At 45.1% G+C, this 17195-nt stretch overlaps 1 protein-coding gene across 4 annotated transcripts in view; it reads right to left on the bottom strand.

Moving 5' to 3' along the window:
* Nucleotides 1–17195, bottom strand: part of tncb (tenascin Cb) — a 71574-nt gene that overhangs the window by 2235 nt on the left and 52144 nt on the right. For 2 of the 4 annotated variants that reach the window (XM_068311556.1, XM_068311555.1), the window contains exons 11-21: nt 15159–15434; nt 7574–7846; nt 6179–6301; nt 4622–4765; nt 4261–4380; nt 3280–3423; nt 3004–3134; nt 2787–2919; nt 1032–1183; nt 668–764; nt 173–334 (exon numbers count right to left, since the gene is read on the bottom strand). In XM_068311556.1, the coding sequence (XP_068167657.1) occupies nt 173–334; nt 668–764; nt 1032–1183; nt 2787–2919; nt 3004–3134; nt 3280–3423; nt 4261–4380; nt 4622–4765; nt 6179–6301; nt 7574–7846; nt 15159–15434 (1755 nt within the window). The remainder of the gene's footprint in view (nt 1–172; nt 335–667; nt 765–1031; nt 1184–2786; nt 2920–3003; nt 3135–3279; nt 3424–4260; nt 4381–4621; nt 4766–6178; nt 6302–7573; nt 7847–15158; nt 15435–17195) is intronic. The other 2 variants (XM_068311557.1, XM_068311558.1) reach the window with 2 other exon arrangements.

The raw sequence follows: 17195 nt of genomic DNA, 5'->3' as shown, positions 1-17195 counted from the left end.
TCAGTCACGTCACACCTCACCCTCCAGTCACTAATAACATCAGGCTTGTTCTCATTTACGTCTGCACTAAAACTCCATCTTGGAAAGTATTTTTCTGAATATTTAAATACACATTTATTCTCCTGGAATGAAGCTAAATGAGACGGAACTGACACGGCAGAAGGTGAGTCACCTGCTGTTCCGCTGTATCCTCCTACATGGACTTTGTAGCGCGTCCGGGGCTCCGACACAGAGAACTTGTCATAGTGAGCGTAGGCCGTCTCCCCCTTGTCTCTCAGGTCCACTCGCAGCTCGTACTGACCCCCAGCCGTGATCTTGTGCAGGTTGGAAAGCCCTGAGGGTATTAATATTATTAACCAAATAATGAATCAGTACAGAAACATTACCATCACTGCATTAACCATCGATTAAATAATATAAGAACATGTCGTGTGACATCAGGGATGCATCACGGCTGATGGTTTTAAAACATGAACAGATTTCTCTTCCAATCAGCATTCGTTAGCAGAATGCTAGCAGGTTGTGGGCAGAACCACTGCTTTAAAGGACCTTTGAAGGTCTTCCATGGGTTCTGAGGAGGACGAACACACGAGCCAAAGCTGCACCTGATACCTGACACCAACATAGGGAGTGGTGGATTTTAGATCTGATGCTTACTAGACCTTACCCAGCCAGAATTCATCGTGCATGTCGCCGAAGCCCGCCGTGTAGTTCTTCCAGTTCCGGAAAAACTCCAGTTTACCACTCTGACGGCGAAGGAACACCTGCAACGAGAGCAGCGTGAGATCTCCTGATGATTCTCTGGTCATGTCCATGTTCTGATGTCACATCCTGTCCGTTAGAGGTGAGACAGACAGACAGACAGACAGACAGACAGACAGACAGACAGACAGACAGACAGACAGACACACAGACAGACAGACACACAGACAGACAGACAGACAGACAGACAGACACACAGACAGACAGACAGACAGACAGACAGACAGACAGACAGACAGACACACAGACAGACAGACACACAGACTTACGATCCAGCCTCCTCCGTCGGTGCTCATGTCGCAGTACACCTGGACCGGCTGGTGTTCGTCTCCACTCAGGTAGACGGTGTAGAGTCCTGACGAGCTGTTTCCGTTCAGCAGGGCCTGGGAGCAGTCCCTGGGGTGTCTGTACAGAACGCCAGCTACAAACAGACAGACAGACTGTCAGACCCCCGCTCCAGAGGCAACGCATCATCAGCCAGTCAGGTGAACAGGAAGTGTAGGTAAACCCACAGTCTGTGTAGGTTCTGTTCAGAGCTGTTTAAGTCAATCCACACCCCACAGGGGTAACAAACTGACCACACCCCACGGGGGTAATTATCTGGACCACACCCCACAGGGGTAATAATCTGACCACACCCCACAGGGGTAATTATCTGGACCAGACCAGACACCTTCAGAACAGAAGAAGTCTCTTGGATGAGAGGAGAAACGTCTTCAAGAAACTTTATTAACGTCCAGTGGATCGACTTCAACAGCTTTGGGTAAAGCTACATTATTAGCCACATTATTAGCCACATTATTAGCCACATTAGCTACAGATAATTATTACTTCACATTATTTGATTTTTCAGTGATCATTCAATATCACATCCATAATAGCAGTACTGGAAACGACATTCGATGCCAATGTGGGACTAAAGACGCTGAACGCTTACAGCCATAATTTCATATTCGTGCGTTTACGTGATCATTATTCTCAAAATATATCTTCATAGTCACACAGTTCAGTTCAGTGATGTTCACTGGTGAATGATAGTCATGTTTAAATGCTTTGTCATTTTGTCTGAGGATACTAATTTCTCTTGTGAGTCCTCTTCCCTTCAGGGGAAGAAGGCGATCGCCCAGTGAGGGTCATGAAGGAATGGTCCCCCCATAATGACATCTTTGGGGTTTTTGCCTTCATCTGCAGTAAAGAATAGTGAGACAGTAGTAGTAGTGGTATATAGACACATTTCGGGAGCACTGGGGGTGTGTTCAGTTCTTGAAGGCCGTGCCAGAGATCGTAATATATCAGATACGTACCTGTTCAAATTGTCTGCTGTTATCATTGATGATAATATTGGTTTCTTCTCTACCTATGAATGATTCGAACTGACAAATAAATATTTTACACTCTTGTACTTTGTCCCGTCTTAAGAAAACCCTGGATTCTACCACAATACCGTCTAGTAAAGTTTGATCCAGTGATCAGACACAGTTCTGTTGTGTGGGGGGGGGCAGAGGGGGCCAGAGTAGAGGTAACTGCTGATGTGTCAGAACTCATCAAGACGTTTACTCAGGATGATTAAATATTAATAATTGATGACGTGTTTCCACTGCCAGCGGCCGACTGGAGGAAATATTATTTACTCATTTTGTATTTTAGACAGAACTCCAAGAGTCGTAAATTTAAAAAAAAGACCGCTGTGGTTTGAGACTTTTACAGTCTTATTTTATTCTAGGGGGGGGAGTGGAACGTGGTTTTATCTCTCTCTTAAAACAAAGCTGTACTTCCTGTGTGTGGAAATAGATTAGAAGGCATAAAGAAGCGGAGTAGGTGGGTGCTGCTGTGGGGGTGGAGGAAACGACTTTAATAGTGCTGATAGATGGAAACTGTTTTTTAATGGGCCATAAAGTGTAATCCTGTGGGATGAATGTGAGCCACTTGTTCTCACTCTGACAGGCTCGTCGTGTAACGAACGAGACAGAGCGTGTGTTCAGACACACACTGAAGGCTGACGGTGGTGAACCCAGTGGACTCACTGGTGGTGAACGCGGTGGTGATCACTCTGCTTCTCTTGGGACCAGCGATCGCCTGCAGCCTGACGGAGTATTCTGTGGAGGCGCCGAGCTGCACCATGTTGTAGGAGACGGCGGTGCGGCTCAGGACCACCTCCTGCAGGGGCACAAGGTCCAGACACATCAACCCAGGTTACAACGCCCCCTGCTGGCCGGGTCTCAGCAGCAGCCCAGGACTCACCCGGATGGCGCCGCCTGCAGACTCAAAGCTGAGGATGTACCCGGTGATGTCAGCGCGAGGCGGCTTCCACGTCAGCAGGCCGCTGTCGGTTTGGACGTTACTCGCCACCAAGTCGTGAGGAGCGTCCACATCTGGAAACACAGCAGCAGGTTCATGTAGGTCAGTCCGCTGCCCCAGGCCCGCTCTGTGGGGTCATTTGTTCTAGATGGACTGATGACAGATGCACAGAGGGTAGATGAGACTGGTGTTCCTTCAGGACAGACACTGGACGTTTACCGGTGGTGAACTCGGTGGTCGTGGCTGCGCTCTTGGCCAGGTCTCTGACGGCGTAGACCCTCACGGTGTAGTGTGTCGCTGGCGTCAGAGAGCTCAGCTTGAACTCCACAGTGTTTCCCGACACACGCTCCATCACTGGACTGACTGGACAACACAAACAGGAAGTCTTCATGAGCATCACGGTGGACGGGTTTGGACTGTCTGTCCGTCACACGTGACGGTCAGTCTCTGAGTACAACACCTTATGGTCCAGGTACAGAAGGAAGTGTCTGAATTCATTCATCTGGTACTTCATGAACTATCAGCAGCGTAGAGAAGGGTGGTAGTGTTTGTGTGGTCGTATGTAGGTGTGGTCGTATGTAGGTGTGGTCGTATGTAGGTGTGGTCGTATGTAGGTGTGGTCGTATGTACGTGTGGTCGATTGAACGTGTGGTCGTATGTAGGTGTGGTCGTATGTAGGTGTGGTCGTATGTAGGTGTGGTCGTATGTACGTGTGGTCGTATGTAGGTGTGGTCGTATGTACGTGTGGTCGTATGTAGGTGTGGTCGTATGTAGGTGTGGTCGTATGTAGGTGTGGTCGTATGTACATGTGGTCGTATGTAGGTGTGGTCGTATGTACGTGTGGTCGTATGTAGGTGTGGTCGTATGCACATGTGGTCGTATGTACGTGTGGTCGATTGAACGTGTGGTCGTATGTAGGTGTGGTCGTATGTAGGTGGGGTCGTATGTAGGTGTGGTCGTATGTAGGTGTGGTCGTATGTAGGTGTGGTCGTATGTAGGTGTGGTCGTATGTAGGTGTGGTCGTATGTAGGTGTGGTCGTATGTAGGTGTGGTCGTATGTAGGTGGGGTCGTATGTAGGTGTGGTCGTATGTAGGTGTGGTCGTATGTAGGTGGGGTCGTATGTAGGTGGGGTCGTATGTAGGTGTGGTCGTATGTAGGTGTGGTCGTATGTAGGTGTGGTCGTATGTAGGTGTGGATACCTGAGTCTGCGCTGCAGCTGATGACGTAGCCGTCTACGGTAGCGATGGCCGGCTGCCAGAGGAGCAGCGCTCCCGTGTCCGTGATGTTGACGGCAGACAGCCCACGGGGCTTATCCAGAGCTGTAACACACACACACACACACACACACACACACACACACACACACACACACACACACACACACGCTGACCGTTTGTGTGGAACGAGAGGACACCTGACACCCCATCAGGTTCTATTCTTTAGTTGTTTAGCTCCTCACAGTCGACTCTTCTGAACGGTTCCTTCTGCTTTGACTAGAAATGCAGCTGAACGTTGGGCTGTAGATTCTCTCCTGTCTAGCACCAGTTTGACATGTCCTACCTGTGGTCACACTGTCAGATGCAGGCTCACTCTCCCTTTGACCTTTGAGGGCGATGACGGTCACCTCATAGGTGGTGCCGGGGGTCAGGTGTGGCAGCACGGTTTGGGAGTCAGAGCCGTCGACTGTCAGAGTCTTAGCAGTGCCTGGGAGACAGCAGCACATGTCAGGAAGACCAAGAAGTCAATAGCCATAGTGATTGGAGGTAATCATGCTCAGGGGTCCTGGTGCTTTGGGTGGGTCCCTGAAGGTGTGAAACTCCTCTGAAGTGGTGTCACATTGTTCACACCTGACCACAAATTGCTGCCTGTTCCTAAATATTAATCGTGTTTCATTGAAGGATTTCTTCAGGAAAGACCTGTCTGTCCGTCTGCAGTATTTCATTTATTTTTGGGACCTTGACTGATGATTGGACTCTCAGTCGTCATTAAATGTGGTTTCCTGTCTCTGGATAAGCTGCTTCTAGTCTGTATATTTCTACTCTATTTTATATCCATGTGAAGGAAAACCTTTGTCCATCATTGTTACCATCTGCTCAAAGTTCTTAAAGCTTATTCAGTAAATACGGAGCGTCGTCGTGCATTCGCACATCACGTGATACCCTGACTACTTACCAGGATGCTGTCGGCATTCTATCGGCTGACAGCATCCTGAAGTGCACTACGTTCTGTGAGTCTTGGACTTCCATGAGACACAAAGTGTTTTAAACAGTCTATCAGAGTGTTTTAGAGGTAATGCAGATAGAAGGTGGTTTAATATCAGTATGGGGGGGGGGGTTCAGAAACGTTTAAATTACCGTAATTAATAAGATAAATAGTTTGTCACTCTATCGCGGAATTCGTTAGTGGCGTGTGGTTCCTGGAACGCATTAACCACGAGGAATGAGGAATCACTGTATTATCATTTTTATGTCAGTGAGCTGTGTTCTAAACATCTGCTAATACAATCTTAGCATGGTGAATCTGAATGAAAAGTTAATTTACAATACATAAGGGAAACTATATGTAAATATATAACTGTATATAAAAAAACCAAATCATTACAACACACCCAGGCTCAAGGTGCTGTGAGCTATTACTGTATTCCCAGCTGCTGGTAATCTCACTTTGCTCTGGATTGCCAGAGTAGATTAGGTCTGCAGCTCCCGTCTGGGTGTGTACTTCGTCATCAGGGATTTAAGGCCCTCGTGGACCGGGAGGGTCATGGACCTAAAGAAAATTCTTGGGTTTCCCACTGTGGGTGACCGTTGTCCATGTATCAGCAGTCAGCGGTTTGCTCCCCAGTTCCCCCAAGGTGCTCAACTCTAACTATGCCCCCTGGGTGTGAAAATGTCAGCCCACTGCCCCTCACGGATGGGTCCAATGCAGACAACAATTTTCACGGCAATGAATTATGTATGTGATTAAATCATGTATAATTGCATGTGACAACGCTTCTCATCTTCCCGACTGGGGACCCAAACCTGGTTGGAGACTTTCAGTGTGTTGTACCTCTCATCCACCTACAGGAGGGGGAGTGAAACTCATAACCTGAGCTGAATTTTCAATGGACATACTGACCTCCATGAGCCGGCACATACGTGACCCTGTAGCTGTCCACCCGGGCCCTCGGCACCGACCAGTGAACAGTGGTGGACGTGTCGGTGACATCAGAGAAGCGAATACCTTTGGGTGATCCCAGAGCTGTCACATAAAACACAAAAACAATCCAACAGGAAGTTACCTTCAACGTGAACACTGACGTCTCAGTCTAATGAGGACAGGAGAAAAACATTTAAGGCAACAGAGTCAAAATACGTCTGTGAGTAAGACGAGACACACATGTAGGCTGGACAGACTCCCTCTGGAAGACACTTTTCAGGGGTAAGTAGAGAGCACGAGGCAGACAGACAGGAGGGGGTGAGGAGGCTCTGCCTCAGAGAGAACAGAGCTACATCTCATTGGACAGACCTGAAGACGCTCTCGTTACCAAGACTAACGTGAAACATGCAGCATGCAGTCCAAGAGTAGAACCTCTCCCCCATGGAGGACCTGGGGAGACCAGCAGGTCAATGTGATACAGATAACTGACCTACCCCCTCCCCACCACCATCAATATCACCATCACCAACAGCCACCAGGTACCACCGCTATTGAATCAAACCGTTAAGATGATCGATCTCTGTGTGTCTGTCTATCTATCCATACATCTATCTATCTATACATCTATCCATCCATCTATATATCTATCTCTATCTCCACTGAGCTGTGTTTTAATTGACATTTCTACCTTTGTCTGAGGGCTTCAGTAAAGAAACAACTGATTTATCAACCTGTGGTTGTAGCTTTTGTCCAAGTGCAGTGAACTGGTGAGTTCACAGATTTTTAACATTCAGATTTAGTATTAGTGATTTTGACCGCTGCTTTTTTTCTTCAAGGAAGACCCAGTAACTTAAATGTTATCGGGTCGTCTATTTGATTCAAACAAAATGCTTCCACAGCCATGCGGTGGTGGGTTAGTTTGCCACTAGATGATCCACACCAGTGCCACTCAGCTTGGTACTAAACAGTCCAACGTGAGTCTCACACTCAACCAGAAGGAATGAATGCAATCAACAACAGACCTGCCTACATGTCCATTAATGCCACTATTTGTTTTCATTGCTGTGGACCCATCATGTATGATATACTGTTCATATAATAAGATTGATATAAGACAATATTGTTCTGACTAACTTCATTCCAAATTTGAAATCACCAGATAGAGCGGTGCCAACAAACTTTGTGTAGCCTTATTACAAGGTTAGAAGACAGCAAGATTTGACAAAACAAATGTTAGAACACAGGACCATGTTTTCATGCTGTCACCAGAAAGTACACATTTATGCCAGAGATCCATCATTCCACAGCGATGACGTTGACAAGACCAGACTTGCAGGTCACGGCTGTGAACTCAGGTATCTTCTGGCCATGTACCTGTTCTCACCACCTCCAGCACCGACTTGGAGCGTCTTCCCAAAATGACACCGAAGATTTCAATTTGGTACTTGGTATTTTGTGTGAGATCTCTGATGGCTGCATGGCGCTCTTCACCGCCCAGCACCAACTCTTTGGGTCGGCCCAGGCCTTCAGACTGGCTGACCATCACCACAAACGTGTCAAAAGAATCCTCATCAGCCGTCCAGGCCAGCCTAAAGCTGTCAGGAGTCACGTCGGAGACCAGGAGAGCCTGCACTTCTGGTTCAGCCTCTGATTGAAAGGGGAGAGTTAATTTTCCTCATCTGTGGTCAGACTGCTTTAACACTGGAGCAACATGGATTGGAAGAGAGGGTCAGTCTTCGTGCACATGCCAGAACTGGTTGTATGGAAGTTTGCAGAGTAGAATGAGAAGAGAGTTTTAGAGCAGGTGGTGCAACGTGATTTATTATGACTGAACAGAATTAACCAGATACTTAAAGTGAAAGTTCTTCAAGCTGATGTAGGGTAGCTGTTGTATCAGGAAAATTATATCTATGATGCCATCATCTGTTGTAGAGGAAAAAAACATGTATGTAGTCATGAAAGTGTTTTGTCCAATGTACAGTGTATGCTTGTACTATGTTATAAACCGAGAGACGTGAAGTACAGACAATTCTATCCATGGTAACAAAACACGGACCCACCGGCATGAGTGTAACCTGACCGGGTTGAAGTTGAATTTAGACCCAGAACCTTCATTACTGGAAACAACCTATTGTAATTCATCTGGAGCAAATATGTGGCCTGAGCAACACTTTTAAATCAGCACCAGAAAATCAATCCAGTTATATGAGAAATATTTACAACTCTGTTCAACACCAAGTTTACACAACTGGTTAAAAACAGAAGTACAGAAAAACACTGGAAACTGTACGTTATTTACTGTTAACAATGTTACCCAAAGCACGCAGTCATTTCCAATGTTTTCTTCAAGTGATGAACCTCAATCAAATCACGGAAATCAATCATCACTAGTGATGTTTGACATTGGACGTCATGAACAAGTCCTATAGAATAGGCTATGTGGGTTACACTTGAAACTAGAAAGCCCAGAGAGCATCTATCCGAACTAAAACCATCACCATTGAAACTGGACCAAACAGTCTGCAGGCTAGACCAAAAGAGCTTGTAAGACATGTTCCTCAGAGACACATTAATGACATACCAACATCAGAGTCCATATCTGTTGTGTGTCTAAAAACACACAATGAGATCATGTTGATCATCTGTGACTTCAGCTCGAGTTGCCATGGAGAAAACAGCTGATACTACTCAGAGTGAGAAGGAAGCAGAGTCTGCTCACCAAGCATTTGACTCTGGAGGAGAGTGAACGTCCATCCTCTAACTGCTCTGTGATTGTGTAACAGTAGACGGTAGCTGTCTATCAAGAGGTCCACCTGAGTCAATGTGGGTGACAGATGGTGGTGTAGACCCTCAACCCAGCTGCTCCCCTCACCCTCTCAACTCATCTGTCCTCTCTATACAACAGGTGCACATTGTTGTTTCCCTATCCCGAGAATTTAAATATTCATAAATAGTGATATCATGGAATGGGAGAAACCTCTTGGACAAGAGGCAATACACCTTCAAGCCCCAAACAGACTATTTGCTTCTGATTCAGTCTTTCAGGAATGAAATGATTACAAAAGAATTACTTAACTGATTAATTAATAAGAATTTGATTTTTTAAATTAAACACCCATACGTAAGTCAGGAAAAAAACTTTGGAGGAAAGCTTAGCTTGCCACTTGTTCGCTCTAGCTCCCAAAGGGGCAGACTACCTTTGATGTCTGTCCTGATGGCTACCGTCAGGCCCAATGCCAAGCTTAGACTTTCCTTTGTGAGAAGTCTGGCCAGGCTTTAAGACTACCAGAAGAAAAGAAAGCTCCCACTGACACTGTGCCTCACTCCTGCCAGCTGATTGGCTTCACTACTGCCCTGCTCTCAAGCATCATAACCAAGCTACACTGGAGCTTTACTGCCAAGTATCCTGTCTTCTGTACGTCACCCACGAGACTCTGGCCTGTGCTGACCTCCGGTCGGTACTGGTTCCACTGTTCTCTGCTTCAGACCTGCAGTCAGCATTGAGTCCACAGACATTTGCTACGGATCCGCGGATGGTCCTGGTTCTGCTGATCCCTCCTCCAGACCTCCAGCTCTGCAGTCCAGTTGAAAGACTCCACCCCATGTTTCACAGTGTCAACATCATGAAAGACCTCCAGAAGGGTCCCATCTCTGCAGCCAACTCCCAGATAGTTGGTTAAATATCTAAAATGTACCTGTTCTTCAGCCAGTGACTACTTTGTTATTGATAGTCTTTAGTAATTATTGAGCAGATAAACACTTTAAAAAAATAAATGAATACAAACAGTAAATGGGTGTAGAGGCAACTGGGCCTTGACCCCCACAGTAGCTCAGTCTGCAGGGACTCTGGCTTGGGAACCAAAGGGTGGTTGCTTCAGCACCAGCATGGATTACAGCATAGAGAGTGGACTGGCAGTGGAGAGGTGCCAGTTCACTTCCTGTCGACTGCTGAGGAGGCCTTGAGCAAGACACCAGAACCCCTAACTGCTGCCTGCCCATCAGACCACCGTCTGAATATCCTTGCATTGACAGTAATCATTAAGCCCTCAGGTGAAGTTAAGAGAACTTAGAAACATCTGGGATCTGTCCCTCCACACCATTTAAATGTATATAAACAGCACAATGTGCATAGCCTGTATGCACACAAGTAAAAGATTTCGGCATAACCAATAGTTTCCCCTCCCAAACGCTACCTTCACTGAATTGTTCTCCTGACTAGTACAATGCAGAAAGGCAATATTGGGCCTCAATATAAAACATGACTGCTAATCAATCATTTGCAACATGTAGTGGTGGTGTTGATATGGCATGAAGCTTAAATGCAATGAAATTTAAATTTAGAGCCAGAGAAAAACACTTTCTTCCTCCACCTGATGAATCTGCTGAAGCTAATTAGCACGAGAAACTTCTGGTCGCCACACAGACGGAACCAGATGGAGCCTTTGGAGCAGCTTTGATAAAAGCTAATTTAAGTGGCCTCAGAAAGCCTAAATAAAGCCCATCAGTGATGCTCATTAAAGCACGACACCAAAGGTGAGGGTCTCAGCGGTCCTTGAACTAGTCTGAAAATCTGTTTTCATTGTGAAGAGAGACCCATTGAGATATTTCTTGTGACAAGAAGCAGTGGAAGCGAGAAGCAGAGCAGGAAAATCCCAGGGAGCTGTCACTCTTCATTAGTCACCAGGCAGATTTAGCTGGTCAATGGAGGGGAGGGAGGGTCACCTCCATCAGCTAATATGTGCTGCCGATTTCACCCTCCCACCATCACCCGCCAGTCCCGTATCCTTCCACACCACCATGACCTGGGGTAACACAATTATCCCCCACAAAAGGCTGCCTGCTATGGACGTACCAGTGCCAGACAAGACTAAAATAGGTTCCACAATCAGAAGCCCAGAGACTGTCTGAGTCTGGTCTGAAACTAAAAGAGAGTAGATCAAGTCTGTTCTGGATGCTGTCCACATGTATTAGTGGTTCCATCGACTGTGTTGTGTCAAAACCCTCTTTAATAACAAATACTTCCTCATTCCCTCCTTAGGGGAGGACCTTCTTTTATTTGCTTTTGTATTTGCTTTGGTAGACTGAAAATTATGACTACGACTAAGACAAGTCTATGTTGTTTTTCAGTCATTTCATTGATTCAAAGGGGAAAAATGTGGAGATGGTTCCCCCAGCTATTAGCATGGACACAATGGGCAATGTTGAGTGCATGCCATATTCTGCATGGCCCCAGAAACCCCTGGCACTCGAGCACCGGAGCAAAGGGGCAACAGCATGAGAATGAAGACTTCTGCAGGCTTGGAGAAACTGGAGATGCATACAGAACAGAGGCCTCATACAAAGCAGCAAAAGCGCCTCAGGGTTTGTTTTTAGCTCCTCCGTCACTCCCTCCATCTTTTTTCCACTACGCTGGTCCTTATGAATTAAATTCTCAATAATAACAACAGAGTATATGCTGACATTAAAATTTAAAACGGATTACTTTGACTGTGTTTTTTGATATTTTCGTGAAGTTATTAGTTGTAAACGTTACTGTTCCTATTGTATGGTTGTTTTGGCACTTAAAGTTTCCTGTATAGAATTACATGAAGTCACTTAATTTCGCAGCTTCCACCACTTTACTTAATGAGACTAAAAGAACCCAGAAGACAAAGATGATAGATTTGACTATCCTTGCTTCACTTTTTATTTGTAGCAGCATGCTGCTCTGTTTTTAAACTTTATAGCTCATCCTGTAGTCAATGTTTCTTTCTCTCCATGAAACCAACCTAAATGTGATAATCAACCAGACCTTTCCAAATACACTATTCATACCATTTATACCCATGTGTGCCACTTATAGTAAATATATACTGGTACATAATGAGATATCTTTGTGTCATAAAATAATGAAGAACATACACATCTCCTTCCAAAGAGTGTATAAAATGTTTCAAATTTCAAAGTATGATGTTTCTAACAATGGTTCAAAATGAATAACTAAATAAGATCAGCTTGTGACCTAACAGCTGCTTACCGTCAACCCAATAAGTAGTTGTAAAAGAGACAACCGCCATCAGTTTGTCTACAAGAAAATAGATGGATGTATGAATAAAAATCACATATTTTAATATCCTCACTCAAACACAAAGTTGTAGATGAGATCACCTGATTGTGCTTCTTTCTTTGAGCTGACTTGCCCCCCCAAAAAATAATATATATATATAAATAATATATATTTGATTAAATACGTAAATTAATACAATGTATTATTATTATCATTATCATTATTGTCGTCATAGTCGCTATTGTTGTTAGTAGTAGCAGTAGCAGTAGTAGTAGTGGTAGTAGTAGTAGTAGTAGGCAGGAAGTGTGAAGTTATTAACAGCGAGCTGGTCAGTGTCCTAAGGCAGCTTAAAAAGATGGCTGAAAGTAATTAGAGAAAATGGGTGACATGGTTTACAGTTACAGTAAAGACAGTTCTGGTGTGAGTCACAAAAGGAAGAAACAGCGGGGAGTTGAATCTAAGTTCTAGCAAATGAGTGATGACTCATTCAGGAAAGGAGACAGCAGTGAAGAAAAGCTATGGAGTGGGACACAAAGGTGTTGAGTGTTTGCAGGCAGATGCGGAACGCTAGACGGTCTTAAAGAAGAGTGGCGAATATTAAGAAAAACAGGAAAGAGAAAGGAGGTAGATTAGCATTTTATGAAGATCCATTTAGATTTGTCAAATCACTATTTGAGAAGGGAAAGAGTGGCACGATCATGGAACCTAAGCTTAATGACTTGGTTCAGGTGCTTCAGCCCTGGGACCTAATGGAGTACCCTACTGATTGTGCACCACACCTAAGATTCTTAGGGCAGGTAATGGTGCCCACAGTGATGGAGAAGCCAGTGGACAGTCTGGGAAGATGGTATGGTCTTAGTGATGGGGCACAGTTTGAACGGCTGAGGCAGGATACCATTCAAGGCATTTTAGGTATAGACAAGTCAGTATAGACAAGTCAAGGTCTCCAGGGCACTGAAGTTGTGTTGTATACAGTTTGAATCTGGGCTGCTGTGGCCAATCTGTGTAAGAGGTTCCTACATCCAAGGTAGGAAGAAGAAAGGTAGGTACAGAAATGATCAGTTCTGTTAGAAAGGGGCTCAGAGTTCCGCGCTGCCCAGGCAGCACAACCTTGTATGGGAAAGGAATTCTGGAGCTGCCAGTATGAAATCTATCAGGAGAGTTTAGGTGTGCTCCAGTTAGGGTAGAAATGACTTTCAGTCAGCCAGAGGAACCAGTGGTGAGGAGGATAGCACAGTTAAAGTAGGGAGGAAATGGCCCACAAAACAAGTGGTGCAGTCGATGGGTAGGGATTTCATGGGCTATGTTCAGCATGGGCGGGGTGGCTTGGGCCTGGGCACATGTGGAGTCAGGCTTCTGTGGTTGAAAAGCGGTGGTGGCTTCATCGTCTTGCATTAGTGATGTAGCCTTGCTGGCTAAACCTTAAAAGTCACTACTGATCTCAAAAATCAATGTTACTTCACCAAATTCAGCCGAGCTGCTAACACTCCTCTTCTCCCCATTGGCATGTTTCATCAAAGCAGATTGTGTCATTTCCATCCACCCAGGAGGTCTGTGTGGTCATCTTGGTCAAGTGTTCATACTGAGCACTATAATGGCTCCCTGTGATTTACTGAACCTGAAATACTTCTACAAGGCAACAGTTCATGAAGTTGGTCTGGGGTGGGCGGAGTCCTTCACAAAATGTTGTACTCTGAGACAGTAAATGTCCCCAAGGGAGGGAAAATGGTACCTGATGGAGGACTTTCTTCAGTCTTGAGGATCAACTTTGGACGTAGCAGCAACAGAAAGAAACTACGTTTCTCAGTCAGTTGTTACTTTCTGAGGACTCAGGAGATGGACAACACCATAATGTTACATTCTGCATTGTCTTTTCCCTCTTCAGCTCACAGGACCATATGTTCCTGACTTTGTTCTTCATTAGTGGTAAACTGAAATCAGTGTATTGCATGTAAAATCAGACTTTTTCAGCCAATGTTCACTCATTTACCCTACTGTTTCAATCAAAAACACAAAGAACAACAGCTTTATGTACAAAGGTTAATAGAACCACACTGGTGAAGTGAATGACTCCTGTTTACCAGGTACATTCGTGTGTTATTCCTCTGGCTAATCTAACTTTGTCATTCGAAGTTAAACCGTTAGATGTGGATGGTAGGACACAGAATGCACTTCCAAGTCAATCATTTGTTCAGTAAACAGAAACTACTGCTGTGATGCAGGTTCTCATTTGTCCAAGTCATGGTTTTCCAGAATTGATTAAGTCAAGAAAGTCCAAGAAAGTTTCTTGAAGTCCAGTGGATTGACTTAAAAAAAACACTGCTGCTGTTTCTTTTATTGGCTGTTCAGTCAAGGCGAGATAACCTTTCACAGTGCATACTTAAAAAAAGCACCGGATGTTGTACCAACTCCATGTGAATTTGTTCTATTCCACAGTAGTCGTCTCTCAACAAGAATTTCCCACCAGTGTCAAATTCAAACAACAAAACTAAAACTGTGCAGTCTGACTGTGGTTTGGCAGATACTAGGTTATTTTGTCCATTCACCTTCATATCCCCTCTGTTCACCAGCCTCTAAGGTTGCAGGATTTGGTGACAGACATTCAGTGGGGGTGATCCTGCTGGTGAAAGACAAGTGCATTTTCATTTAAAACCGGGAAGTGAGATACGATCATAAGTGATACCTCTTGTGGATAAGCATTGTGCCAGGTGTGAATGGCTGGACCTCGTTGGCATTGGATCAACCAAGAAAGGGTGTTAATGACAGGTGTGGACAGGCCCAGTTAGAAAGACCAACAACAAAAAAGACCAACACAGAACACTGCTTTTAATAAGTATTGTGAAAGTCGCTTCAGTGTTTTGAGCAGAAGGAAGACAGGGATGAAACAGAGTTCCTGTTGTGACGCATTGATACCTGTGATGGTGTCAGCATAGACTGGACCTAAGAGGGCCCCTCTGTGGACGCCATACAGACTAGCTGTATACCAGGTGGAGGGGGAGAGGCCAGAGACGACAACGCTTCGAGCTTCACCGGAAACCGTCTGGTTTTGCCTCTGGACACCCATCTCTGCATCGCTAACCTCGATCAAGAAGGCCTGCAATGCCCCCTCCTCTGCAGACCAGGACAACAGGAAGCTGTCCCACGATACTTCACTGATAGTTACGTTGGTCACCACAGGTTTCTCCTCCTCTGAGTGACAAACAAATCAACAACTTACACACAGGACTGGGACTAACACAATGAGAACCAGCAGGAACAGGGTATCCACGCCAATCCTGCTCTCCTTTAATGGAATCCACACATCCAAACACAGACCCGCAAACTAGAGGAAAATACATTGTGAAAAACAGACAGACAGACAGACAGACAGACCGACAGAGAGACAGACAGACCGACTGACTGACCGACTGACTGACTGACCCTCAGCTGGTATTTTAATGGTAAGCCTGTCACAGACTCATGTACGTGAAATGAGGAGAACAAACGTCCACATGACGCTGGTATAAGAGAAAAGGTTCAAAACAATATTTAAAGGTTCCTCTGAACGTACCAACTCACTTTCATTAGAATTTTGCTTTAAAAAGAAGGAGAATCATAACTCGGCTGCTAAATAGTCCTCAGTATACAGTTTGTTGTCTGGAAGGCACGTCTCCGCCCGACCTTTCAAAAATATGCTGGAACTAACACTGGGCACCCCAGAACAAGTACAAACCCCCACTTTGGTAATCAGTTAAATTATTAGGAAATATTCCTTCTCCCTGTCTGTCAATGATAAATGTTACTGTAGGGAGAGACGAGGCAGGAGCCCACAAGAAACTCCAACTCTGACCTGCTATTATATTTACTTTTTACGTTATAAAAATATTTAAATAGTATCTGTAGCTGCTTGATGCTGAGGAGGGCTGTTTCCATTTACACAAAAATGTAATTTATTTCAAATAGTTTCAAAGTGTCCATTTATGCGATAACAAAGACCAAGGGGATGGTGCTGGATTTCCGGCGGACACACCCCCCCCCCCCAACAACAACCTGATATGTTACAACTGTGGGATTGATTCTTTTTCAAAATCAATACAACCCCCAATCGCCATGAACACCGACCTTCAGGTTCCTCAGACCCCTCCTGTAAAATGTTCGCTATTTACGGTTCTACTCCGCGTCTAGAGGTGATAAAGGCTGCAGATTGGCTCGGCTGAGGATTAGAGGTGGGATTATTTTGGAGACAATGTTGTAACAGGAGTCCCAGCATGTGGTCCTTTATCTGACGGGCCAACAGTTCATTGTGGTCAAACTGCACAAAAGCAAAGGGGAGGGGGCTCATGACAACTATTACCACATGAATGACCATTGTGATGGGAACACATATGTCCAGAGCCCCGGCTGCTCACACCACACACACACACACACACACACACACACACACACACACACACACACACACACACACACACACACACACACACACACACACACACACACACACACACACACACACACACACACACACACACACGCGCGCATTGGTTAAAGATTGCTTTTAAGGCATTCGATCAATCTCAATCCAAAGCAGACTAAGACTAGAACCCTACACCACCAGTGTCCATAGAAACATAAAGTACCTCTCCTGCTGGTTTTCAGTCCAATAAAACAACCATTGTCATTTCGTTCTTTGTGGTCATAGCTGTGTGGGTAACAAGAACTCATTTCATGACTGGACATTCACTTTTCAGATTCTTCATGGAGACAGGAAGACCGCAGCAGGAAAAATATGCTACAGTCACCTTTTTCGTCTTTTTGTGGGAAAAGAAAAAATGTCATACGTGTGCAAAAGAACCTTGGGTGTGTGGAAAAGTAAACTGACTTACAGTAAGCTGACAATGAATTCAATTCATGGCTGTACTGAAGGCTGAACTGAATCTGCTTTGAGGGAGAATTTCACTAAACCAACCT

This window comes from Antennarius striatus, chromosome 3 (assembly GCF_040054535.1).
Source record: "Antennarius striatus isolate MH-2024 chromosome 3, ASM4005453v1, whole genome shotgun sequence".
NCBI lineage: Eukaryota > Metazoa > Chordata > Actinopteri > Lophiiformes > Antennariidae > Antennarius > Antennarius striatus.
The sequence above is the reverse complement of the archived record's forward strand: the minus strand, read 5'-3'. Positions and strand labels throughout refer to the sequence as shown.